Source organism: Neofelis nebulosa, chromosome 4, assembly GCF_028018385.1.
Source record: "Neofelis nebulosa isolate mNeoNeb1 chromosome 4, mNeoNeb1.pri, whole genome shotgun sequence".
Taxonomy (NCBI): Eukaryota; Metazoa; Chordata; class Mammalia; order Carnivora; family Felidae; genus Neofelis; species Neofelis nebulosa.
Genome location: NC_080785.1, coordinates 87251518 through 87278226, shown reverse-complemented (window position 1 = coordinate 87278226; position 26709 = coordinate 87251518). Strand labels below are relative to the sequence as shown.

The following is a 26709-nucleotide window of genomic DNA, read 5'->3' as shown; positions in this document are numbered from 1 at the left end:
TCACTACTCTTCAAGCCTCAGGGGGGAGTCCTTATACAGAGAAATTCAAAAGATTAAGTGGGAATTTAAAATTCTTATCAGATGCAACATTTTCTAAATGAGCTCTCTTTATACCACAAAACTTCCTCAAGCTTTTCAAAATCAATCTGACTTTGAAGAATCCTCCAGAGCTTAACTGTTAACATGAATACACTTTTTTTTTTCTGCTTCAGATTTGTAACTCTATCATCTCTGCCGAATGGGTTCTGGTTTAATATAAGCATAAAAACAGTACTCCCCAGACCACAGGGAATGATTGAATAACCCAGTGTCTTGAGATTCACACTATTTATCTATAATGTCACACAGCTTGATCTCTGAATGAAACTGGTACTAAGTAAACAGGATATGGGTTGCAAGAGAGAGTGGATTTCTGCAAAAGTAGAAATAGGAATCAACCTCAGGCGCTCTGGCACCACTATGATGGCGGCCAGGCTCAGGCACTCACCCTCCTGAGGGATGATGCGGAGGGTGACACTAAGACCAGCATCCTTGATGAGCTTCACAATGTCTGCATGAGGCATGTTGATGATGGACTGGCCGTTCACTGCTAAGATCCGGTCTCCCACTTTCAGTTTTGCACAGCGGTCTGCAGGACTCCCATCGATGATGCGGCCGATTTTATGGGGCACAGCTAAAACAATCCCCAACAGAATCAGATATCAGGAGTGTTCCCAGCACTGTTCTTTTTTTTTTTTTTTTAAATATTTTTATTTATTTTTGAGAAAGCACAAGTGGGGGAGGGATAGGAGGAGGGAGACAGAGGATCTGAAGTGGGCTTGGAGCTGACTGAAATGAGCCCGATGTGGGGCTTGAACTCACCAATCATGAGATCGTGACCTGAGCCAAAGTTGGAAGCTTCACCAACTGAGGCCCCTAGGGCACCCCCACCCCCAGCACTGTTCTATCTTTGAGTCCAGCCCCACAGAAAAACATGCGATGTCAGAATTCTTTTTTCCATCAGTAAATTTGCCTTTTGAAATCATAATCATGCCTATTAAGTGTGGTCCTGTGCATTCCACTGAGATCAGAATTTCTAAATTCAAGTTCTGTGCAATGACAGACCAATTCCAAACACATGGACCAGGGGTCCTCAAATTCTGGTGTATCATAATCACTCTAGGATTAAAAATACAGCTCTTTGGGCCTTAACCTGACCTTGTGCATCAAAATGTCCAGGAGCAGGTGAGAATCACAATTTTTTTTTTTTTTGAGAATCACAATTTTTTAAGAAGCTCCTCAAGACATTCTAATACACACAAAATTTTGAGAACCACAGGCATATGTTATTGTGAGACCATATTGTAGAGATAATAATACAGTTTCAGAAGGATACAATAAATGTCAAGAATTCAATTTCTACCCTTGTCTATTTTGCCGAGAGAAGAGATCAGGGAAGGAGAGAAATCTATATTAACATGGGCTGTCACAGCAGGTGAAGAAGCTATGCTCAACTTCCTATCATCCACTAATCTTCGGTTTCAAGGTTGATGCAGATTTCAAATCTTACCTCTTCTTTCTGATTTAATTTATAAGTGGTGCTGATAATTTATTAAGTGATGCATAATATATTGCATCAAATCTAAGATGCCATTATGACAAACTTCTGTTTTAGGTATCACAAGAAAGAAGGAAAGAAAGAAAGAAAGAAAGAAAGAAAGAAAGAAAGAAAGAAGGAAAGAAACTCTGCCAATTAAACAATGACACTCCATCGACTGTAAGATGCTGTATAATTTTTTAGATATTTAAATTATGAAAACGTGTATTAGAATTGATCAAATATGGCATATGTCTCTTTAAAACAATGAAAGCTTATGTATGTATGTATGTATGTATGGAGAGCCAGGTGCATGAGGATAAAGATTTTTTAGCAGGTTGACTTCTATTCAATGTAAGTGTTTGAGTGCCTACCAGGATAACTATTTCTGGGGTCAGATACCACTGGCACACCTCTTCCTTCCCCAAGGAGGTTAGAATCTAGAAACCTGTTCTTTTTCCTTTCACCTTTGTAGGTAGGGAACCCCAGCCAAGAAATCACCTGTCAATTACTCTGTGTTGTTTCTTTCCTCATGGAAGTCAGGTACTGATTTATCTGTGTAAAGAGGCAGAGACACTCCACCATTTGTTATGCTTCAGGAGTGTCCGTTCCTTGAACTCTCAATCTTATGTATGTGTTACAGTGAAAGGCAGAACATCAGCTAATAACCACGTAAGGAAGGACAATCAGTGAGTTAATGAACCAGAGCCTTGATCATATTTCCATTGTGACAGGTTATAGATAGCATATGAAAATACTGGCTGAGCCGATGTTTCTGAAGTAAAACTCATGTTGAGTTTTTATTTACAGGCAGTAATGGCTTTAATTAAGAACATCTTACTTAAAGCATACTAAAGATCATCTTAGACTCTCAGGACAACGCACTTATTAAGCAGAAATGTAATAAGAACTCATTCATTTAGTTATTTAAAAAAAGAAGGCATTGCAAATTCTTTGGTCTTCTACCATAATTAGAGTGAACATTTGTTCCTGTTTTTGCCCCCTTTCATGTTCAATACTGTCCTTGAACAGTCCATACATGGCACGGTCTCCCTGGTTTCCAATGTGTCTATTGCTATCCATCATGTGATCCTTGGAAAGCTATCTGACCTCTCTGAGTTTGTTTTTCAATAGTAAAATTGGGATAATAATATCCCTGACTTCACAGGAAGGCTCTGAGAAACAAATGGGTTGGCACATGTGAAGTGACTAGAACAGTGCCTGGTGTAAGAACTGATCTATAACTATTAACTTTTCTTTCATTCTCTTTATTACTATTATCTTTTTAATGTTTCTGATATCACTATTGATATGCACGTGTGCTTGTATACAGGTACCAGCTTGAATTCTTCCTACATGGGGTAAACCTGTATTACTGTTAAAACTGAAGAAATGTTTTGCTTATGACACAACAGTATCTCCTAAGTATCAACACTGGAAAACAGCTTCACTTGGGAAAAAGAAATGTGTTTTGGGGATTATACAGATGCTAGATGAGGCCAAGCATCCTGTTTGTTTTTCTCTGGTTTTACAAAAAAGATGTTGCATGTCTGTGTAGGAAAATGCCAACTCATAAGTAAGACTTTATTATTTAAAGGGAAATTAGTATAATACAGATGTCCTCATTATCCGCATTGAGCCTTAAACACACACAATTACAACTACATTAAAATATATATAATTTAATCCTTAAGAAATCATGTGAGATACTGGACAGAATTACCATTACATGTTTAGAGTGGAAGAAACCGAGCTACAAAGTCATTAGCGATTGCCCAACTCAGAAAGTCCAAGCAAGATTTAGAATCCCAGTCTGCTTGATTCCAGAGGCTTTGCTCTTAACCACGGCGCTACACTGTACTGTATCTCTTGACTTTGTGGTTCCTTTCCTCCACCCAAGCACTTGTTTCATGGGCACCTGGTACTTTTATTTGGTGAGTGCAGCTTGCCTCTAATCAGGCAGTCACAAACACTTCACCAGTGGCCCTCATCCAGGGGAGGGTGGAAGGCAGAAACTCTGCTTGAAGCTGGTTCTTTGTGGCAGCTGTCTTTTGACAGGCAGGACATGAGGAAGAAGGGAGAGGAAAGGGGAGGAAGGAAGGCAAGGGGGAGGAGAGGAAGGGAGAGGAAAATTGGACAGCTCCTCAGATCCCTTTTGGTTGGGACTTCACATCATGGTGTCATTCCTTTATTTGAAGTCATTTCTTTGGGTATTAGAAATACATTTCAAATTAAATTTAAAAATACACTTTAAAACACATACAGCTGGTATTTGGATGATTTGCTGCTTTGAATTATTCATGCCTATACTCCCCTCCATTACCGTGCATCATTTAGAATCTCCTGGGCATAAAGCCACAAATGTTTCAAAACATAGATTTCACACACACACACACACACACACACACACACACACCCTTTTATGAGCTCAATAACAATAAAAACAAAACAATAAGTTATCATTTGTTAATAAGGGCTAAGCACTTATTTTAAATCCTGACAGCAGCAGTGTGAAGTAGCTGTAAAAGTATAATAATCATGTTTAGTTTATTGTTAAGAAAACAAAGAAATGTCAAAGCCAGGATTCAAACCTATGCCTGTGGCTTCAAACCTTAGGGTTACTCCCTCCTTTTTTTGATATATGCCAGGTTGGAAGCAATTTGAATTATGAGAACTGAGGGCATGGCTCAGCTTAGGAACAGCTTAGGAAAGCATGCTGCTTGAGATTTTGAGATGAAAGTTTCATTGTAAGCAGATTTATTTGCTTATGATGATAACTCTTAGTTTCAAGGCCATTTTCACTTTACTGTGGCAGACAGAATAACAACTAAACTAAAATAATAAAAACTAAAATGAAATAATGAAAACTGAAATAAATTCTATGGTAGCCACACAGAATGACTGAGTGGCTTACATAAAATGGGAGTGAGTACACAATTTAAAAAGGTGTGCCCATAACTGGAAGCATCTGACATAGTTTTGTTAAAATTGTTTCTATTGGCATGTGCTTTAATAAAAACAGTGCTTGAAACTCTTGGCAGCTGAACACAGCTTCACTTTTTCTTCACCAGCAATTTCCCTACACATGTAAGTACATTGAATGTTGATGTGCAACAACTCACTGACAAGAGGTGGGCTCAGAGAGGATTCTTCCTGAAAACAAGATGCAGTTCCATTTGCTCAGTTAGGAAGTCTACAGAACTAATGACCTAAGTGCTTTCTGTGCATTGCTAATGGAATTACAGAGCATAGAAGAGGCCATGACCTTGGTTTCTATTATTGGGATGAATGGTACTCGTTAATTCTCTGGGAATTGATGACTAAGGTAACTGCTGGAGCACAGTCCATTTAGACAGCATGCCTTCCAGACATCATCTGTCAGGCAGCAGCATAAATCAAGTCTTCAGACCAGTCTTCTTGACACAGTGTGCTTAGGATACACAGGTATTTGGAAAAGTTGCAATATGTCATGAGGCTTTGAACATGCTAACATTTGGGAAGGAGACAATGTATCACTACTTAGAAATTTCCCTTTAACTTCAAATCACATAAGCTATGGAAAAAGAAACCCATCTTTTCCCCCTTTATTTCTTTGTGGAGAAAACACCACTATATATTCATATTTTATATTATAAAATTTAGTATTTTCAATTTTATATTTTCCTGTACAAATTAACCCTTTGACGCCTGCTCAAGCACAGCATTCTTGTTTCAGTAGGGCTATTCAGACACACAGTTGGACTGGATCCTAAATTTGTTCTAAAGCCCTGGATTCTTTGGGTATTTGGCCCCACTACTACAGGAGGCAATGGTCCTCCTCCCTTTTTGCTGTTTGGTTCTCTTCAGGGAGCTTTGTGTGGTCTATCCAGGCTCCTTCAGCCATTGGTTAACCAATGAACTCTTCTTGAGTTCTACCTTAGGTTCATTCCCATAAAGAAGATGACACAGTTGCCTGGATGATTCATGAGTTTGAGCCCTCTGTCTGTGCTGACAGCTCAGAGCCTGAAGTCTGCTTTGGATTCTGTGTCTCCCTCTCTTTCTGTCCCTCCTCCGCTCATGCTCTGTCTCTGTCTCTCAAAAATAAATATACATTAAAAAACTTAAAATAATCTGTGACAACGATTTACTGTCTAGTTTCAGAATTGTGGGTTAGAGCAGGGGGATCAGCTACTCCATCAACAACACATTTCTGCATAGCATCATCTTACTAACAGCTCCAGTGCTCGGCACAGTGTGAGAGATAGTAATGAAACAACACATGCTATCTGGCCTTAAGAAACTCACGGCCAAGTTGGGGAGATTCATATACAAATACTTATAACACAAATTGGCAACTCCATGGTAAAGGTAGCAAGGGTACCCTCAACAAGGGTAGAGAGGAGGGGTGAATCATTGGGTTCAGGTGCGGACTCAGAGAGTGGTAAGGAAAAAGGAAGTTCATTCTAGGGAAGAGGGCACATAGTGTCCTAGGCTAAATGGCAGCTCCCTTGCTGAAAAAGTCATGGTGGTACACAGGGACCTATCAAATCCATGGAGGAAGAAGCAAAGAGAGATGTTTTGAAGTTGGGGTCCCTCCTGCCTTCAAAATTCTTGTTTCCCTCACTGAGATCCCTGATACAATAACTTTACCCAGATCCTCTAGATGGACCCTGAATATATAGGAACAACAGAAAAGTAATTGTCTCAGAGCATTCCTATCACTTTAACCCACAGTGAAGAATCCTGTTTTCCTGCCTTTAGAAACCCAGGCTTAGTATTAATTGCTGATTTTCCGTATCTCCTTCCTAGAAGTCCTGGATAAGCATGTTCTACTGTAACAAATCCATTTAGCTCAATGTTGTTCCTTCCTGGAGTGTGACAGTGTCCTTCGAAACAGTTTTTCTTGGTCATCAGGGAGTGGAAATGTGGCAAAAACATGTGTTTGGTATTTTTTAAAAATTTGCAGAAAAATTAAGAAAAAACAGCATGACTCGTTTTCCTCTAAAAGTCTGTGGAATTTGCTTTCCAAAAATGAAAAGGTCTTCCCTGACATTCATAGCCAACTGAGTTGCAAGACCCAAAATCGAGCAGCTGGTGTTTTAAGGATTGCATATTCCAAAAGTGCACTTTTCCCCTCTCAGCACCATTAGTCATTCTCTTGTGGTTGAACGGTTGAGTTACCCTATAGTTGGTAATAAGCAGACGGTCAGATGGGAGAATGGGAAGAGGAGCCCATCAATGGCTACTGGGAAGTCCAGCCAAACTCATGTTTCCAAGGGCAGAAAGCACCATACAGAAAGTATTTAACTATATGCCTGGATAGAAAGAAACACTTGTTAGCTATATTTTACCCTGTATGCTTTTATTTTGCACCAATTAAAATCTCATAGCCAAGTACTGAGAGTGAATTGGTAATCTAAAGAAACCTCATTTTATTAAGAACTGTAATTAGCTATAACTTGACTGTTCCATCCCAGAACATGAGGCTGGGTTAAAATGGTTTTTTGTTTGCAAAGATTTGGTGGGCTTATAGTACAGGACCGTTTCATGGTTGTATAACCTGTGCAGTCACACAGGTTCCATGCTCAAAAGGGCCTTGTGTTTAGTTTAACGTCTATTGTCATCATTTTGACATTCTTTTTTTTTTTAAGTTTATTTATTTATTTTGAGAAAGAGAGAGAGAGAGAGGATAGGAGAAGGGCAGAGAGCGAGGGAGAAAGACCATTCCAAGCAGGCTCCACGCTGTCAGTGCAGAGCCCGACCTGGGACTCCATCTTATTAACCATGAAATCATGACCTGAGCTGAAATCAAGAGTCCGATGCTTAACTGACTGAGCCACCCAGACACCCCACCATCTTGACATTCTTAATAATGCTTGAATGAGGACTCCACATTTTCATTTTGCACTGGGCCCTGAAAATTATGTAGTTGATCTTATGTAGATACAACCATATCAGTCCATTGTTTTAATGTCTGCCCTGGAAGATGTAAATGAAAATATGTTATAGCTATCCAGGAAAATTATCACAAAGGTGGGTGGTAGGGGAGGAGCAAAAATAACTCCTTTTTCTTGTGGCTGCATTTCTTATCCCCATACATATCACTAGAAGAAGTAGTCCAGAGAATTTCTGTTAATTATACTGAAGATCCTCAATTCTTCACATTTTGATGCAAGAACCCTAAAGTATTACCTCAGTTCTGTTGTGGAAATTATCTTTATATAATTAGTCACTCATTATTTAGTCATCTACAGAGCAAATGTTCTTTATCTGTCTTTAAATAGACTTTAATAAACACCACCATATTTCAAGGAATTTGTGTTTTTGATATGATTTATTTCCCTCATAATCTGGCAAAATGTCTAGACATTAGAATGACACAACCAAAGAAACTTCAGAATAGTTATGATCCCCAAATCTATCATTGGCTAAGAGGGTAAGCATGTGCGGGAATGAGGAGCTGAACAGAATGGAAAAAGAGTTCCACTTTTAGATATTTAAACCTTAATTTTCTGTTGAGGTACTTTCCATTTTATGGACTATCTTAAAAGCTCACTTTTTACTTTGCTAATTTCTAGGTAGCTAGGATTTTCTTTTTGATCTGTTTTGGTCTGAAAGTTGCTATAAAAAAATTTGATCCCCTAAGTCAAATACCAACCCTATTCAGCATTTTTGTGTAAGCCCCTTCCTGGCCCCCCAAAACCCTGACAAAGAAACACATTCCACCACTCAGTAAAATCAACAACCCAGGAGTCTCTAGTCAAGGAATAGACAGGGACCTTCTGTGTGGCTCAACTTGAATAATTTTAGTGAGTAAAACTGGATAGCTTTTAGCAAGTTTTTCTTACAAATAACCAAACAACAACCTGATATAGTAATAATGAAAAAGTTTAGAGAGTTACTAATATTAAAATATGATAAAGGGTTTCATTTCCTGCAAAGCATAAAAACAAGTTGTTTTACTCCTTTATAAAAACGGTCACAGGGTTGAGAGGCAGTATAACACTCTCATCCCAAACAAGCAACTTTCTCTGTCAAAGGGTTAGTCGCTGTCTTTATGACAAATTTAGTTCCTGAATAAGAGGTTCCTTTTATTTACGATTTAATTGTGGAGGCTTTATCAAGTCATTACCAGAAAATGCTGGATTATTCTATAAAATGAGAAAATCATATAAAAATGTCAAAACTCATATCATGATGTAAAAGGGACAAAATAATCAGAATAATTGTCTTCTAATGGTTGGAGATCTCTTATAATTAAAACAATTTAAATAATACATGCACAAATTAGAACAAAATAAAGGACAACCTAAATGCTTATAATGAAAAACCACAGTCTCCTGCCCTAATCCTCCAACACCCTCTCCAGTTCTGTGATCCAAAGGCAAACGTTTAAAATCTTTCAGGTGTTTCTTCTTCACACTTCTAAATTATATTCTTACATGGCTATTTCTTTCTTTTTTTTTTTAATTTTTTTTTAAATGTTTATTTATTTTTGAGACAGAGAGAGACAGAGCATGAACGGGGGAGGGGCAGAGAGCGAGGGAGACACAGAATCGGAAGCAGGCTCCAGGCTCTGAGCCATCAGCCCAGAGCCCGACGCGGGGCTCGAACTCGCGGACTGCGAGATCGTGACCCGGGCTGAAGTCGGACGCTTAACCGACTTTGCCACCCAGGCGCCCCATTACATGGCTATTTCTTAATTTGTCAACTGGAGTCATATCTATTGACTTCCTATAATGCTAGAGGATTTGGCCTTCTTATCCAGTGGCCCACCTCCTCTCCTTATCCACGTACAGTTTTATCATTAGTTTCAGTTAAACCAGTTATCATTGCTGAAAGTCTCACCATGTAACTATTGCTCACTGTAGTGTACTGGGATTTCATTTCTTTTCTTGTACAGTTTGCCTCCCCTCCCACCCTGAATCAAGTTTCTGACTGTGTCATTCCCCCTGCCCCCACTTCTGCAATACCCTTTCTCTTTCCTCATTATCCCCCCCAAAGCTGCTCAAGTCATCTGTTCAGTTGAGCCTGGGGTCGAGGGACCTCCTTCCCATAGGTAGGTAAGTTTGTCTCAAGTTCTGCTGCTCAGTGACACTCGGGGCTTTCCTGTTGTGCTCCAACATGGGATGCACAGTTCCATAAACCCTGGGACATCTTTTTTGACTCACTCTCTCATTTTGCTAGAGGATATCCTACAGTATCTTCCTAAGTAAACATGCATGGGAGAAAAATAATTTTTCAATATTTAATGTTTGAAAATGTCTTCATTTTTACCTTCTCAATTGATTGATTCTAACTAAAATTCTAGATTGTTATGAAATTAAAGATTGAAAAAAATCATTTTTCTTCAGAATTACAGGCATTACTCCACTGTTTTCTAGTATCCAGTGTTGCTACTGAGAAGTCTGAATCCATTAGGATTTTTTGTTTCCTTTATGTGATCTATTTATTTCACCTTTTCCTTTTGGAAATGTTTATGATTGTCCCGGTGATTTTTGGGTTCTAAAGTCCACATGAATGCATCATGCTGTGGTTCTTTTCAGTCTGGAGACTTGTTTTTTTTAGTTTTGGGGTTGGGAACTTCCATTATAGTCTTTTTTTTTTTTTGATAACTTCCATTCTGTTCCTTTGGTCTCTCTTTCTGGAACTCTTATTGGCTGGCTATTGGTTTCCCAGATTGATCTGTCAGTTATCACTCCTCTCTTACTTTCTCTTTCTTTTTATCTTACTTGTGTGATTTCCTTTACTTTTCTTTTCAATCCTTCTATTGGATTAAAAAAATGTTTTTTAATGTTTATTTTTTGAGAGAGAGAGAGAGAGAGAGAGGATGAGTGAGTGAGGGGCAGAGAGAGAGGGAGACACAGAATCCGAAGCAGGCTCCAGGCTCTGAGCTGTCAGCACAGAGCCCGACGCAGAGCTCGAACTCATGAACTGTGACATCATGAGCTGAGCTGAAGTCAGATGCTTAACCAACCGAGCCACCCAGGTGCCCATCAACCATTCTATCGAATTTTTAATTTCAGTTATGATGTTTTCAATTTCTAATAATTCTTTCTTTAATCATAGTATTCTTTTTTTATAACATTCCACTTTTATTATAAAATAAAAAATCACGAGGTTTTAATATCTATGTATGTAAGTGAGACATTTTTGAAACTTTCTTTTGTGCCCTCAATTATCTCCATTTCTTCTAGTATTCTTTCATTATTCTTGGTTTGCTTGTTTGTTTTTCCATTTTAAAAATGAGCATTTCATATCTGGAATTCACGGTTGTTGTGTTCCATTCTGTTCCAAGCTTTTTTATTTTTAAGTTTGTTTATTTATTTTGAGAGAGACAGAGACAGCATGAAAGGAGGGGCACTGAAAGAGAGGCACAGAGAATTCCAAGCAGGCTCTGCACTGCCAGCACAGAGCCCAATGCAGGGCTCAAACTCCTGAAACCACGAGATCATGACCCAAGCTGAAACTGAGAGCAGACACTTAACTGAATGAGCTACTTCGACACCCCTCTATCCCAAGCTTTTTAAGTTTTGAGCTGCTCTGAATTTCTAAAGAAATAATATCTTTGCTGTCCATTTCTGTTTTTCAGTTTCCTCTCTCCTGCAAAATGTGTTGCCACTTTTTTGTCTGTAGAATATCTTCCCCACTCATGTTTGTTGCATTCTTGCTCATTTACTCCCATTTTATTGGTGTCTAAGAAATGGGAGGAGATAAGCATGTTACAATTTTACCACCATTAATTAGAAACTGGAAATATTTTTTGTAAATTTAAACCAGTTGTTGCCATCAGTATTTCAGTATACAGATAGAGATTTGCAATCTATTTGGAAAATAAAAAATGTCAACAATTTATGTGACCAAACTTTAAAAGTCCTGCTGTCTCCTGTATCCCTGACAGATAAAAATACAGAAACAAACAAACAAAAACAACCAAACAAACAAAAGAAACAAACCTGCAACTTTTCTTTTCAAGAGTTCAGAAAATGTCATAAAATTACATTTCGTCAGCCCCAGGTATTGGGTTAAAAGTGTTCCATAAAACCACATTTTTTTTCCACTGTATTTTTTGACTGCCTTTTGAGACTTCACACCCATTAGTGTACTTGGCTTTCAGTGATTTCTCAGCAGGCCCAGTAGAAATGGTTATAGTTACAAGCAGGTGTTGCTGACAAGTCATGTTTCTCATTTTTACAGATGCAGTGTATTCTATCTCTGCCATCTCCTTTTTCCTTTTATAGCTTCTGAAATTGTGTTTTGTAAAAAGTCACTTGGCTATCTTCACACGGTTTCCCTGTTACAATAGGTAAATGTCAAAAGCAATCAGGTACAGTATCAGCTTTTCATTGTATTCCCCTAAGCCCTCTGGTAGATAATAACTTCTTGCAATATTTTCTTAATGTAAACGGAAACAGATACTAACCCAGGCAAATGATCCCTCCTGAGCCAGCTGTCCTTTTCAATATGTTATCCAGAAGATTACATGAATATTTATTGGGTCTTCAGTTTCCCACAGAAGCCAAAGTTCCACTAACAGGGTATATCATGTTTTAACTTGAAATAATGCAATTTTGCATGACTGGATAAAACTAAATATGAAAAGGCCCTCAAGCAAAGTGCTCCGGAGCTAGAAGATCTTGATCATATATATATTTTGCAAGCAACTTCAGTGTGACCTGTGAGTGGCCAAATAAATCATGCCAGAGTTTCCTTATTTGCAAAGGAACCGTCACTCATAGTCTTTCTTTCTTAGCCGTCTCTTTCTTATCCAAATACTGTAGACCTTAACTTCATTCAGATTTCTGCTTACATGCATTTTCTCTCATCCCTTGCTTTCTAAAGCATAGTGACTGTATGTGTTTTTGGTTTTACCAAGCAGACATATGTCTCCATAATTAATTTCACCTGAGATCATCATCATAAAATGAGTTTTATTACTCTAACATGAGAAATGAGTGAGAAATGAAAAATGGAAGGCTAAAGAGCCTGAAAATGTATTTTGCTGTCCACAGTGAAATACCAATTACACGCTAGAGGGAAGAGACCAAGAGTGGAAAAACACATCACTGAAGAAGATATAAGGAAAGCACAAAAACACATGAAAAGCCCTGCAACATCATTAGTCCTTAGGGAAGTAATGCAAATGCAAACCGAAATGAGACATCACCAGACACCTACTGGAATGGCTAAAATGGAAACAACAACAACAACAAGAAAGCCTGAAAATAAGCACTCACACAGGATGTAGACCATCTGGAACCCTCATAGAGGGGAATACAAAATGGTACAGCCACTTCGGAAACCACATGAACCAGCAAGCCCACTTTTCCGTGCTTACTCAAATGAAATGAAAACTATTCTCACACAAAAACCTAAGTGAAAAGTTTCATAGCAGTTTTATTCATAATCACCAAACAATAAACAATCTGAATATCTTTCAACAGGGGAATGGATAAACAAACTATGGTACATCTACACAAAGGAATATTTTTTTTCCAGGAACCAATGTGGAGGCATGAAGCAACATGGATGAATATAAACTGTATCATGCTGAGTGGGGGAAGCCAGACTCAAAAAGCTACCTAGGGCATGATTCCATTTATATGGGAAAAGGCAAAACTAGAACAGAAAACAAGTATGTGGTTGCCAGGGCTGGGAGTGGATGGAGGGGTTGACTTCACTGTGGCGGTATATAACTAAACACATTTGCTAAAACCCACAGATTATAGCTAAAAGGGGTAAAATTAACTATATCTGACTAAACCTTAAAAATGGGAGAAAGAGTAGGGTGCTGGGGTGGCTCAGCCAAGTTAAGCATCCGACTCTCAATTCTGGCTCAGGTCATGATCTCACAGTTTATGAGTTCCATCCCCACACAGGGCTCTGTGCTGGCTGCTTGGGATTCTCTCTCTCCCTCTCTCTCCCTGCTTGTGCTCTCTCTCTCTCAAAATAAATAAATAAACTTAAAAAAAAATTTAATGTTTATTTATTTGCTTTTTTGATAGAGAGAGCACAAGTGGTGGAAGGACAGAGAAAGAGAGACACTGAATCTGAAGCAGGCTCCAGGCTCTTAGATGTCAGCGCAGAGCCAGATGCGGGGCCCGAACCCACAAACGGAGAGATCATGACCTGAGCCGAAGTCAGACAGTTAACCAACCGAGCCACCCAGGTGCCCCTAAATAAATAAACTTTTTAAAAAATGGGGGAAAGAGTGAAAAAGCAGGGGGGAGGTGAAGAGAAGGTTTTGGATGGAAATGAATAGACGTAAGTAAAAAAGAACTGCTCTCAAATAAGTAGGAGGGAGACAGGAGGTAGCAAGGGGAGATTGGGGGGTGCTGCCTAGGAAGCCTTCAGAAAGGAAACACTGTCTAGTCTGCATTTTAATTTTTTTTTTTAACGTTTATTTATTTTTGAGACAGAGAGAGACAGAGCATGAACGGGGAAGGGTCAGAGAGAGGGAGACACAGAATCTGAAACAGGCTCCAGGCTCTGAGCAGTCAGCACAGAGCCCGACGCGGGGCTCGAACCCACAAGCTGTGAGATCATGACCTGAGCCGAAGTCGGACGCTCAACCGACTGAGCCACCCAGGCGCCCCTAGTCTGCATTTTAAAGATGAATCGGACTTTTCCAGGTGGGCATCACAGTCCTAGGTGATGTGACCTGGCAAAGGCATTGGGCTGGTGGATTAGCAGGGCCTGTACTGGGGAATATGGACATGCCAATGAGCACAAACAGTGAGACCCAACAGAGGAAGGAAGGGACAGACTGCGAAAGGACTTATTGGTTATGCTGAGGGTTTGGAATTTATTTTACAGCCACATGAGAAGCCACCAATGGATCAGGAAAGGTAAGTGATATCATCAGACTAGTCATTTTAGACAGAAATGCCATGGTAGCTGTGTGGAGGGTGGGTAGGAGGGTGTCAAGAAGGCTAGTGGCAGGGAGGGCACCTACAGGCCACTACAATGCTCCAGTGCATTACTGCAGTGTTTGATGTGCAGTCCAATGTGTGGCTGCTAGCTGCATGGGACTATTTAAATGAATGGAACGGAAAAGGCAATTAAAAATTTAATTCCTGAGCCACACTAACCTTATTTCAAGTGCTCCATAGCCACATGAGGCTGGTGGCTGCAGTACTGTGTAGTGCAGCATAGAACATTGCCATCATCCAAGAAAGTTCCACTGCACAATCTAATCTAGAACCTCAACTAAGGCATTAGCAGTGGTAGGCCAGAGGGCCTGATGTAACTAAGTTTTGCATCTGGAAAGCATTTTTGGGTAACAGCTCACCTTAGTCTCTCAAGAGTGGAAATGCAGTCATGCATAATTTCAGCTAAGACACAAACTTAGGTACCTGGGGGCATGCTTTAAATCTTGTGATCTTATATACTGTTAGTCTTCTGTTGTCCACTTAGCATGAGGGAGCATCAGTATCAGTGGCCAATGTGCTGCTATAGACTGGATATTTGTGTTCTCCTCAAATTTATATGTTGCAACTTAATCCCCAAAGAGATGGTATTTGGAGGTGGGACCTTGGGAAGTGATCAGGTCACGAAAATCAAATCCTCATGAATGGTATTAGCACCCTTATAAAAGGGACCCCAGAGAGCTCCCTTGCCCCCCTTCTGCCATGTGGGATCACAGGAAGAAGATGACTGCTTATGATCCAGGAAGCTGGTCTTCACCACATAGTGGATCTGCTGGTATCATGATACTGAACTTCCAGCCTCAAGAACTATGAGAAATAAATTTCTGTTGTTTATAAGCCACCAGTCTATGGTGTTCTGCTATAAAAGCCTGAACAGACTAAGACACTTAGCAACCAGGTTTTATTGTGTTTTAATTTCATCAAGTATCTACAGGAATATGAGCTATTTTTCATCTTGCTGTTCATCTAGCAAGTCTGTAACACATTTGAATGAAGAATTCTAAGTCGGAATATTCTTCTATTTCACGTTATCTCAATTGTTCTGTGTCAGAGAACCATAAGGGCCCATCTTTTAAATGATGTGCTCTTCCTTGATTTCTGAAAGACCCTCCTTTCATGACAAATCCATATATATATATATATATATATATATATATATATATATATATATACATATATATATATATATATATATATATATATATATATACATCTTTATGATGAACAGCCTCTTAACAGAAGGTTTTGGGTACTTCACCCCTGAAAGCAGATGGGTTCATTGGTTGCCCAACATCTGGGCATATTTGTGAAACAAACCCTACAGAAGTAAGATCTGGAAGAGATAAAACTGGAGAATTAAAATGGCAATAGCAGGCCCCACTATTTAGTAAATTTTCTTTAACACTGTACACCTTCGGAATGCCTAGTGATCATCACCCAGAAGAGGCTGACTAATTAGTCTCTAGAAGTGATTCCAAGTGAAATATTGGCAATAGTTTGGTTGGGAACAAACCCATCTTATAAAGCAAAATGGTAGTGAAATGAACAAATAAAAAAAGTATTTACCAGGATTTGGTGTGACAGAAATTAGTTTGGGTACAGGTACTCCCTGAGCCCTTGGTGAAAGGAGGGGATCAAAAAAAATGCTACTCATCCAAGACCAAATGGGAGAAATATCCCTTTACAACACTCTTTCAACATAGCTGAAAAATGGTGATAAATAACAATACTGTGTTCACTTAACAACATGTTTTAACACAATTGTGTATATGAAACCAGCTTTTCTTATGTGGTTGAGTGTTGGAAAAAAGAAGAAAAATAAAATTACAGAGAATTTAATTCAGTGGGGCCCTGAATAGATTATAAAGAGAAAGTGCCTTCTTCAAAAGTGACCTGCAGCCTTGGAATTCATTTAAACCCCATGGAGAGTGATAGACATTTTGCACTGGTAGAGGGTGATCCTGTCCCTGAGGTCTGGGCTCTCTTCGTAGTCACGATCTACCTGCACTAACAAGGAACTGCAGGATATAAGCCCTGAAGAAACAGCTACTGTTTTGCCAGCTTTTAAGACAACCAAAAAGCTGAAGGTAAGAAGACATCCACACATCCACTTTCTGCTGCTGCCTGGAGAGTCCGGACACAATAATAAAAACTCTCCTGAAAAATGATTTCCTGGAGGGGAAAACTCATGATTTATGAGCTCCATTCAAACGATAAGAAAAATGGCCTGGTATTTAAAAAAATGCACTGCGAGCACTCACAGATTCTTTGATAGGTTGCGTTGCTCCTCTATTTGAAAATAAATAAGAATGATGGTGTTTCTCTGTGGACTTACTCTTACAATTAAATGATCTTTAAATCTGTTAGTGCTAAGAGAGTGAAATCTTTACAATCGTCTTTCCATTTTAGTTAATAGATGCTTCAATGTTCAGATATCAGAGTACTCAGAATTTGACATAAAATCTTTTTGTGTTTGCTTGTCTGCCTCCTGGTAGGACCTCGCAGCTAGGTTTTAACTTGGGATCAAAAGTAGTCATGCTCAGGATTGAGACAATGAAGTTTGATCAATAGGTCCTATTCATCCTGGTTGTAGCTGGGTAAGATCCTCTAAAGAAGTAATGTGATTGAGAAGCTGTTCACTTGGAACTGAAATGGGTTGTTTGTTAATGACGATTGTGAAATGAATAACTAACCTGAAGGAATACTTTTTCCAAGGCGCTTGGGATGCCATCCAAACCCTCCTGTGTAGGACAGTATAATTATCGCTAAGGTGGTGTTCGCACAAATGGATGGCGATTCCAGGAACAGCCAGTGCCAGGAGGAGGTAAATCAGAGAGCATGCTGAGGCTACAGCCTGGTCCTTCAGAGGACAAGGGCTTCACAACCCAGATGCTTGAAACTACAGGGGCTTCCCAGAGACACAGAGGCGGCTCCCTTGAGCCTGATTTCTTAGAGGGCTCTCTTATCTGAGACTTTGCCAGGCTCTGAGCTGGCTGTTGAATCATTTACTCAGGCTGAAAACAACTGATGGGAAACCTGTAGTCTGGGACATTGTTCTAGTTCCACTTTATTATAGTGTAATTTCTCATGCTGGGCAAGGACCAGCTTGCACACAATTTCTCCCTCTAAGTGATCCTCTGCTGCTTTGCCTGTTCTCAGAGATAGGTCTTGCTGCCTTGGAGGGACAGAGTGGCTAGGTTTAGGTGCAGGGAAAGTTAGAGCAGAGCACATTCCCACTTTTATTTTGATGAGACAGCACTGGATTATTATTGGAGAATCCAATCCAATCCCTCCAACATAAATTACGTGACAAATCCTTGAAACACATGCTACCAGGAACTGTGAGAGATTCAAAGAAATGCCATCATTTCTTGCCTTTAAGGAACTTATAATCTGTTTAGGGAAAGCAAACCATGAACACATGAAAAATACAATGACAATATTAGATAGCTAATCACAGGCATAATAACAGAAAGGAAGTCAAGGAGTAGTGAACAATTAAAGAGTTTACAGGCAAAAATTCCAATTAAGAGTTAGAGAAAACACTTCAAGGAGAAGGGTAAGGGGTCAGGCAGAGTCTTAGTAAGACATTAAGTGTTTTTTGAGCTGCTTATGAGAGATGTTTACTATTTGGGCAGTAGTCTACCTCACAGGGTTACTATGAAATTAAACACAATGTAAGATTTTTAGCATGGTGCCTTGGAGAGAGTTTGATAACATTTATTATTGGTAAAGAGGAGCCGTCATTCCAAGTGGCAGCAGGGCAAAACATGGACACTGGGATGGAAAAGCAAACGTTGTCTTTCAGGGGTAACTAAGCCAGCTTTGATGGAGTAGAATCACGAAGAGTTGTGGATAAATTGCGGTTGTGTCCATGTCATGTAGGGTCTTGGATGTAAGAACAGTGTGTTGGAACTTTACCTTGTAGATATTTCTATCATGGGTGTTATGATCAGGGCCATGTTATAGGAAGACTGGACTGTCCATCACAAGTGACATCTTTGTTGATGCATCCCTTCCTACCTTAGCCTCCTGACTACCTCCTAAAGTGTTAAGTAAATCACACTAATAAATGAGATCGATTTGAATTAAAACATATGTACATCAGTACAGACTATGAAGACATCTTATCTTTTTTGTATATGTAGATTTTTTATAATATTGTGAAGACATTTGCTTATCTTATGGTCTCATGAGTTCTATTTAGAAGCCAGATATTTGGAGGAAAACTGGCATTTTATGTGGTGTCCCAAATTGCCCCCCTCCACCATATTTCTTCTGTTACAGCAGCACTCATGTTAACGGTGTGGGTGACACCATTAAGCTTCCTGAGTGAGCTGTCGTCGGCATCAAGCTCCAGGTGAAAGCACTGTGTCACTGACACAGTGGGTTTCATTTAAGGATGCAGAGGGTTCATTTAAGGATTAGGCGAGTGCAGTGTTATATGTTACAATGCTGATTAAGAACTATGAAGGGAAATTTGCCTTGCAAAACAATGAGAAATAGAGGAATGAGGCTCATTTTCTAATTCCTGTTCAACTGCATGGGTAGGACTTAAGAAACTTTGCAGCAGTGACTCTTAGGGCTGGAACATTGGTTGGTCAACACTTACAGTGATTTAGAGAGGGTCAAGGTCCTAACATTGGCAAGAGTCCCACAAGGTACCTGTGCTTTTAAGGCGATCCATTGAACATGGGGCACCTGGGTGGCTCAGTCAGTTCAGCATCTGACTCTTGGTTTCAGCTCTGGTCATGATCTCACGGTTTGAGAGTTCGAGCCCCCACATCGGGCTCTGTGCTGACAGCCCTCTCCCTCTCTCTCTGCCTCTCTCCAGCACTCTCTCTCTCTCTCTCTCTCAAAATAAATAAATGCACTTAAAAGAAAATAAGATGATCAATGAACAGACCTCAATATGGAGGTGTGAAGAAGATCCACTGCTATAACCTAAACCAATAAAATATAAGACAAGGCACTTATCAGTTACTGATATTTAGAGACTTCATTTAGGGCAAGGCTTTGTAACCATAGGGTATTACAAGAAGTGTGCCACATTATTCTCGAGGATAGTAGGGTAAAGTGTGGGGTAGAGCTGCCTGGGGGCCTCCAGCAGCCTATGACCCAGCAATAGCACTGCTAGGAATTCACCCAAGGGACACAGTAGTGCTGATGCATAGGGGCACTTGTACCTCAATGTTTATAGCAGCACTTTCAACAATAGCCAAATTATGGAAAGAGCCTAAATGTCCATCCACTGATGAATGGATAAAGAAATTGTGGTTTATGTACACAATGGAATACTACGTGGCAATGAGAAAGAACGAAATATGGCCCTTTGTAGCAACATGGATGGAACTGGAGAGTGTGATGCTAAGTGAAATAAGTCATACAGAGAAATACAGATACCAAATGTTTTCACTCTTATGTGGATCCTGAGAAACTTAACAGAAGACCATGGGGGAGGGGAAGGAAAAAAAAAAGTTAGAGAAGGAGGGAGCCAAACCATAAGAGACTCTTGAAAATTGAGAACAATCTGAGGGTTGATGGGGGTGGGAGGGAGTGGAGGGTGGGTGATGGGTATTGAGGAGGGCACCTGTTGGGATGAGCACTGGGTGTTGTACAGAAACCAATTTGACAATAAATTTCGTATTAAAAAAAATAAATAAAATGATAGCCTGTGCCAATGAAAAATACAATCCAGGCCTCAGTTTTACCCAAGGCTTTTTACACAAGAGCTGTCTGCACAGAGCCTGACTCGGGGCTCTGGCCCACAAGACCATGAGATCATGACCTGAGCTGAAGTCGGACGCTTAACCGACTGAGCCACCCAGGCGCCCTGGCTTTTGGTTTTAATTTGTACTTCCCTAAGTTCAAATGACTATTCAGTGGCTGCATGGTCTGTGGGATGAGTTTTGGTGGAAAAAATCCCAAACTGTTTCACTGCTTTGTTCAGTTTTATTTCACCGTTTTTAGGAAACTATGCTTTAAAATGTCATAAGACACCTGCTAGGTAAGCCTTTGCATTTCTAGAAAAAATTTTAAACTCCAAACCCTATGGATATCATCAAAGATAGTGAGAAAAATCATCAGGGCGTTTTACCAAAGATAACGAACTCGTTCTAGAATGTCAGATTGCAGTGGGCCTTAGGGAAAGTTAACAATGACCATGTCTGTACTCCAACCTGTGCCAGAAAATGCACACATGTGGAAACAAAGATTTTTCGCGCCGGCACAGAGCTGAAAGATTGTTCATTAGCCAGCAGTATGCTAACGGGTGATATGCTTGCATTTTTTTTTTCTTTTGACTCCTCCATAAGCCAAGAGTGGCTTGAAGGGTGTGCAGAGCTTTGTGATGTACAAAGTAAGGCCAATGGCCAGGTGTGTGTGTGTGTGGAAAGGGGCTCCTGGCTCATCCTCCCAGGATGGGAACTCTGGCTTGCTTGGGGAGGGGGGTGGCTCTCTGAGGGCCCTAGCCTTTACTAGCCACTTACCTTGCAACAGTGTCTGTCTATGACCCAGCACTTTGGGACAGGTAAGAGCACCCCCATGCTCCCAGAATTATCAGGAAATCCTCCCCTCATTGTGAGTCTTCATCCATTCATCTTGCCTTTCTCATGCACCCCAATATTTGGTGCCCACTTCATATTCACCCTCCACTAGAAAGGTCCAGCACTTGATTCTGTAGCCCCTGAGGCCTCACCCCCACCCCCAAAGAAAACAGAGTCCCTGCTGTTAGGACAATACCAATGAAGGCAGGAAGGGCCATGATGACCGTGCCCCTACTGTGACTGCTTGGATTGTTGCTATGGCTGCTGTCCTGAATATGTTCTCCCTCTCAGCTTGTCATCGGCCTGCATCTAAATTCATAAATTCTCTCAACAAGCTGCCCACCTCTCCCACTGATGTGGAAGCTGCCTGTGTAGGTCTACCCCATAAATGCCAACATAACTTTCCTGAACAGCAGGAGACTGAGGGTTTACTTTGATTTTATCATTTGTGCCAAAGCCCTTCTTGGGAACCTCTGGTAGGAAAGCAGGTTTGGGGAAAGTAACAGGAAGCATGTACAAAGACAGGTGATAGCTCTTCAGTGAAACCTGGATGTCAGGGCTCAGCCTTGGGCTGGGAAGCCCCAACCTGTCAACCCCAGTGCACATGACCACAGGGGCATCTTCACAGAGCAAGCACTTGCTCCGCTTGGAGTCAGACAGTGACCTGAGTCTCCTGTATCCTGTGCACACAGACCTCAGTGAGAGTCACAACAGAGCTAGACCAAGGCAGGAAATGCCTTGAACTTCCCAAATATACCAAAGTCTCCAGTTTTTGAGAAGTTTCTAACATGGTTTCCAATATTCCATGTTTATCAATAACATGGCAACAAACATCTTTGTATACAAATATTTGTTAGAATCTTTTAAAGAATTTAAAATTCAATTGCCTGTTACAGATTACTGTCCCAGGCTCTGGTCTGCAAACCATTTTGTTTTCTTGGTTCCAATTTTAGGGTCTGAAAAAAAAGTACTTAATATTTTGGACAATGGGACAAAATGCTCAGGAAATTTGCTTATTCCCGCTTTAAATCAGGAAGGATATTGCTGGACCTCAGATAGAGGCTTCTAGGTTCTATCTCCTTCCAAGCAATGTTTGGCCTCCTGGGTCACTGGCTTTGGAAGGAAATGGCATTCCTTAATTACATTAACTAATATAAAGGAAATTTCTTCTTAAATTTTGGGGAACAATATTTTGGAAAAAAGAAATGTGGGCCAGACTAAAGGCCAGGGAATAAATAATCCAGGAACCCTACTTCCCAAGTTCTCAACTGGTTGAACATCCAGCATCCAGAAAGTAACTCTTTTTTCCACCTTCAGGGTGGTGAAATTTACATTTGTTTTCTCCATCTCTCCTGTCTTCTCTGATAAATTCAATAGAGACATCATATTTGTAGGAGATTGTAAAAGGCACAGCTTCGGGCCTGAATTTTGTTGTTTCCCATGACGTTTCTAGTTTATTGGCTAGAGAATTCTGGGGACATTTCCAGCCTGAAGCCTCAGCAAAAAAAGGGCATACTCAGCTGGATTGGTGTGGCTTCTGCTGCTTTAATCCCAACCCCCAACCCCCAACCCAGGCTGCAGGGTGGCTGGGGGAGAAGACTGTGCTCCCAGAAGGTCAGCACGTGGGGATGAGGAGCTGGACCTCAGAGCTGTTCATTGGCTGCTCATATCTAGCTGTTCTGGGAGAGTGGGGGTGCTGACTCATGTCTGATGGAACAGACAGCCCATGTGAGTTCTGAGCAGCTAATGGAATGGAAAGATGACAGAGGTCTAGACAGCAACAGTGACATACTTAGTGCTTATTCTGAGCCAGGGCTGGTCTGAGCACTTCCATGTACTAATTCATTTAACATTCAGAGCAGCCCATCAGCATGGGGACTAACATTATCTTCTCTTTACTGCCAAGAAAACTGTGGCCCAAAGGGTCATGTAACTTCCTCAAGGTCACACAGGTGGGCATTGATGAAGCCAGGTTTTGAATCCAGGCATATACTTTAGGTGGTTCACCTCTCAACGGCATAACAAAACAGCACTCTGTCTGCCAATGAAAAAGGCTCAGGAGCCATGAGAAAAACCATGATCATGTTCCTGGTCCTTGGGCTCAGGTAAGACACGAAGAGAGAAGTGACCCAAGCCCCATGATTGATTGTGACTCTTGAGTACCTGATCGTATCATGCTCTCCAGACTCATAGAGCCAAGGACCCTTGATATTCTGACAATGATATGTGACATGAGGGTGGCTCTTTACTATTCATGAGGCATTTAGCATTTTTGTTCAAAATTAGAGCTCAAAATTGTAACAGAAGTTAAGTATGAAGCAGCATTAGGTCCAGAAAGCTTTCAGGTGCATGCTGCAAATTATATATTGTAAACGCTGCAGGCCATCAGTGTAATAACTGCTCTTCCCACAGAACATGGGGGCAACTTGCATTTCAAACTCTTTAAATTGAAAGAAATAAATATGTGAGAAAAGAAGCCAGGAAGCATTATGAATATATTTCTACTCTCTAGGGTGATATAAAATAATATACCATTTTGAAAATGGTTAGAATTATTCTTTTGAGGTCAGTCTAATGTCACTTGGTAGGAGGAAAAATTCACATTAATTTTAAGCACTTGTACCTGTTGTTTTCCAAATCTACCTATGCATGGGTTTATTTGCAATAGAAAAAGCATTTGTGGTTTCTCTATGTAATGAGTGCATGTGTGTGCACACACACATGCACACACACACACACACACACACACACACACTTCCCTCTACATTTAGCAATAATGCTGTCACACTTCGAATAAAGCTGAGACCTTAACTACATGTTTAACACTTTAACTGTGGTGGTACACTTTTTATTTTTATTCCAGTCCTTTAGGTTTCCTTCCCCAGTAAACAATCTGACTGACTGGAATAGCTACAAAAGCTCTCTGTGAACATTTTCCCCAAGTATAAATTATTAGAACGCTGTTTATATAATTCACGAAAATCTTTAGTCTTATGTCCTTTTAATCTTGGTGAATCTATTGTACTGACAGTATCCTGTTCTACTCTCTGCTTAAAGATTGGATTTATTTCTTCATCTTGTCATGAAGGGAAAGAGAAAATTGCACTTCCAAATGTATATAATTTAGCTTCTGCAACATATTCGCTGAGGTTCAACACTTTTATAGTTTTCACTCCTGAATTTGTCAAAGGTAATTGTTTCTATTCAGTCCTGGTGGTGTTTTGATAACATTAACTTTATCATATAAAGTTCTTATCCATTCTCGGGGTGCATGGGGGGCTCAGTCGGTTAAGGGTCCAACTTAGGCTCAGGTCACCATCTTGCAGTCCATGAGTTCGAGCTCCACGTCAGACTCTGTGCTGACAGCTCAGAGCCTGGAGCCTGCTTTGAATTCTGTGTCTCCCTCTATTTCTGCCCCTCCTTTACTTGTGCTCTCTCTTTCTCTCTCTCAAAAATAAGTAAACATTAAAAAAAAGAAAGTTCTTATTCATTCTCAATGATTTAATTTTTTGAGTATTGTTTGACAACTCCCCCTCCCCCATGTGCTGGAAACAACCACAGTTTGTAAGAATTTTAAGACTGCAACATGATTCAATTATTTTTTGTCTAAATGCTCTTGGTTTTGGTATTTCTATGTATAATATTTCAGACTAAATCACTTCAATATGAAAAAGAAGCAAATTTTCCTATTGTTTCTTCTGTCCTATCACCTGCCAGTGGCCGAGTAACTTCTGGAATGTGTTCCTAAAAGGAAAACCACCAAGAAGACTGAGAATCTATAAGATGACTGATTGCAAGAGAAATACAACCTCTGACTGTCACCTGTTGTACAGATCCACAGATTTGGAGGAACCCCAGGTGAAGTCACGTACAACTCCCTTTTCCACTGCTACTACCCTAGGAGAAGGTTCCAGTATCTCTGCACCCACAGAGCTGTTTACATGACCTTCTAACTGTGTCTCATGCTTTCACTCTTGCTCTCTTCCCCTGATTTCATTTTGCACAAAAGCAGACTTAAAAAATATAAATCGGATTCCTGTCCATTGCTTAACCCCCTCCAGGGTTCCCGTGACTTGGGTTACAATCCAGACTTCTTCCCATGGGCGTGTGAAGCCCTGTGCAGCCTGGCTCCTGTCTTGGTCTCATGCTGTGCTCCCCTGTCCACTCCATCACAGCCACACTGGACTTCTACAGAGTTCTGGAATGCTGAACTTCTTCTAACCTCAAGGCTCCCTCCTGGACTGCTTTCCTCACAGATCTTTTGCATATCTAATTTCATCCTATCAAACAGGAGGCAGCTCCCTTCCCCTCACACCAACATCCCACACCACTTGGTTTGACTTTCTTCCCAGTTTAAAATGAATGAATGAGGGTTTTTATGGGAGTTGTGGGGTCAGGGGAACATCAGGTATGATCTTGTATTCTTCCTGAGCCAAAGGTTCAGCAATGTTTGGCTAATCATGTGTTAAAATGCCTTATTTGTGCTCACGGCCCGTAACTTTCCCACTGCACAAGACGCCTATGACAGTCCTCTGATCTGCACGTCCACTATCCCCACCACCAGAACAAACGAACACAAGACCCTCTGTGCAAAGGCAAGTGAAGCCATCACTCACTGATAGTGGATCCGGACTCAGGTCTGTTCAGGGAGCTGATGATGACAAAGCCGAAGCCTTCGTTCTCTTTGCGGTGAATGATCACATCACTGGTCTGCAGGCTGTGGGAGGCGAAGCCTTCGGGCGGAGAGGCATTGCCACTGGGGGCGGCATGGTTGCTGTTGGTGTAGGCTGCGTAGTCACTGCGTGGAGAGCTGTGGTGGGTTGATACGGAGCCTGGACTCCTCCCGTTCTCTGGGCAGGGCTCCCCTGCAATACACATTGTACCCAAGTACTCGGTTATTTCACAAGGGTCTTGGAGAGTGCCTCTGCTATACTAGGTGCAGTTCTAGACATTAGCATTGTTACAAGACTGGTTGGTTGATTGCCTTCTAGCCCCAAGAGTGCAGGGCATGTGAAGGGCTACAAACTTAGCTACAAACCTAGCTGTGGAGCACCCAGGTGTAAGCCCCATTCCACCCTTGACAGCAAACACAGCTAACCCCCTCACTGGCTTCCTTTGTGCTGCTTGTAGTTTATATCTTCCTCTTGTTAAATCTGCAACCCTCCAAGACAATGCCTGGTTTTATATATTAAGGTTCTTAGTTGCATAATAATAACTGATCAAAGAAGATTATACAACAAGTGGACAGTATTTTAAACTGAAATATGCATAAGAATTACTTAAAGAACTTGTAACAACTGTGCATCTTCAGGGTCCACCTGTGGAAAGTGTTTTCAGTAAATTTAGGAAGATTGGGCACAGGAATCCAGATGAAGCTTCCAAGCCACCATTGAGCAAAGCTGCTGTAGGATATGGTAAGTGGGGCTTACAGCCCAGGATGTCCATGTAAAGGAACCCATCATAATTTTACTAAAGAGCCATGGTTTTATTTAATTTTGTGATACTCTGTTAGCCTATAAGTGTTAATTCACTCCGTGCAGGTGGGAAACATCCTTCTTAAAGGGTCCTTCCCATACTTCACTTGCTCTAGGATCAATGTAACGATGATGTTAGGATAAGGGACAATGAATTTTGAATTTCTCAGGGAGGTGCTGGCGACGTTGTTCATTTATATTCTGTA

At 40.6% G+C, this 26709-nt stretch overlaps 1 protein-coding gene across 12 annotated transcripts in view; it reads right to left on the bottom strand.

The window, feature by feature from the left end:
* MAGI2 (membrane associated guanylate kinase, WW and PDZ domain containing 2) overlaps positions 1-26709 on the bottom strand; it is a 1350742-nt gene that overhangs the window by 126705 nt on the left and 1197328 nt on the right. For all 12 annotated transcript variants that reach the window (XM_058725276.1, XM_058725278.1, XM_058725277.1 and 9 more), the window contains 2 exons: positions 25646-25894; positions 488-673 (listed from right to left, as the gene is read on the bottom strand). In XM_058725276.1, the coding sequence (XP_058581259.1) occupies positions 488-673; positions 25646-25894 (435 nt within the window). The remainder of the gene's footprint in view (positions 1-487; positions 674-25645; positions 25895-26709) is intronic.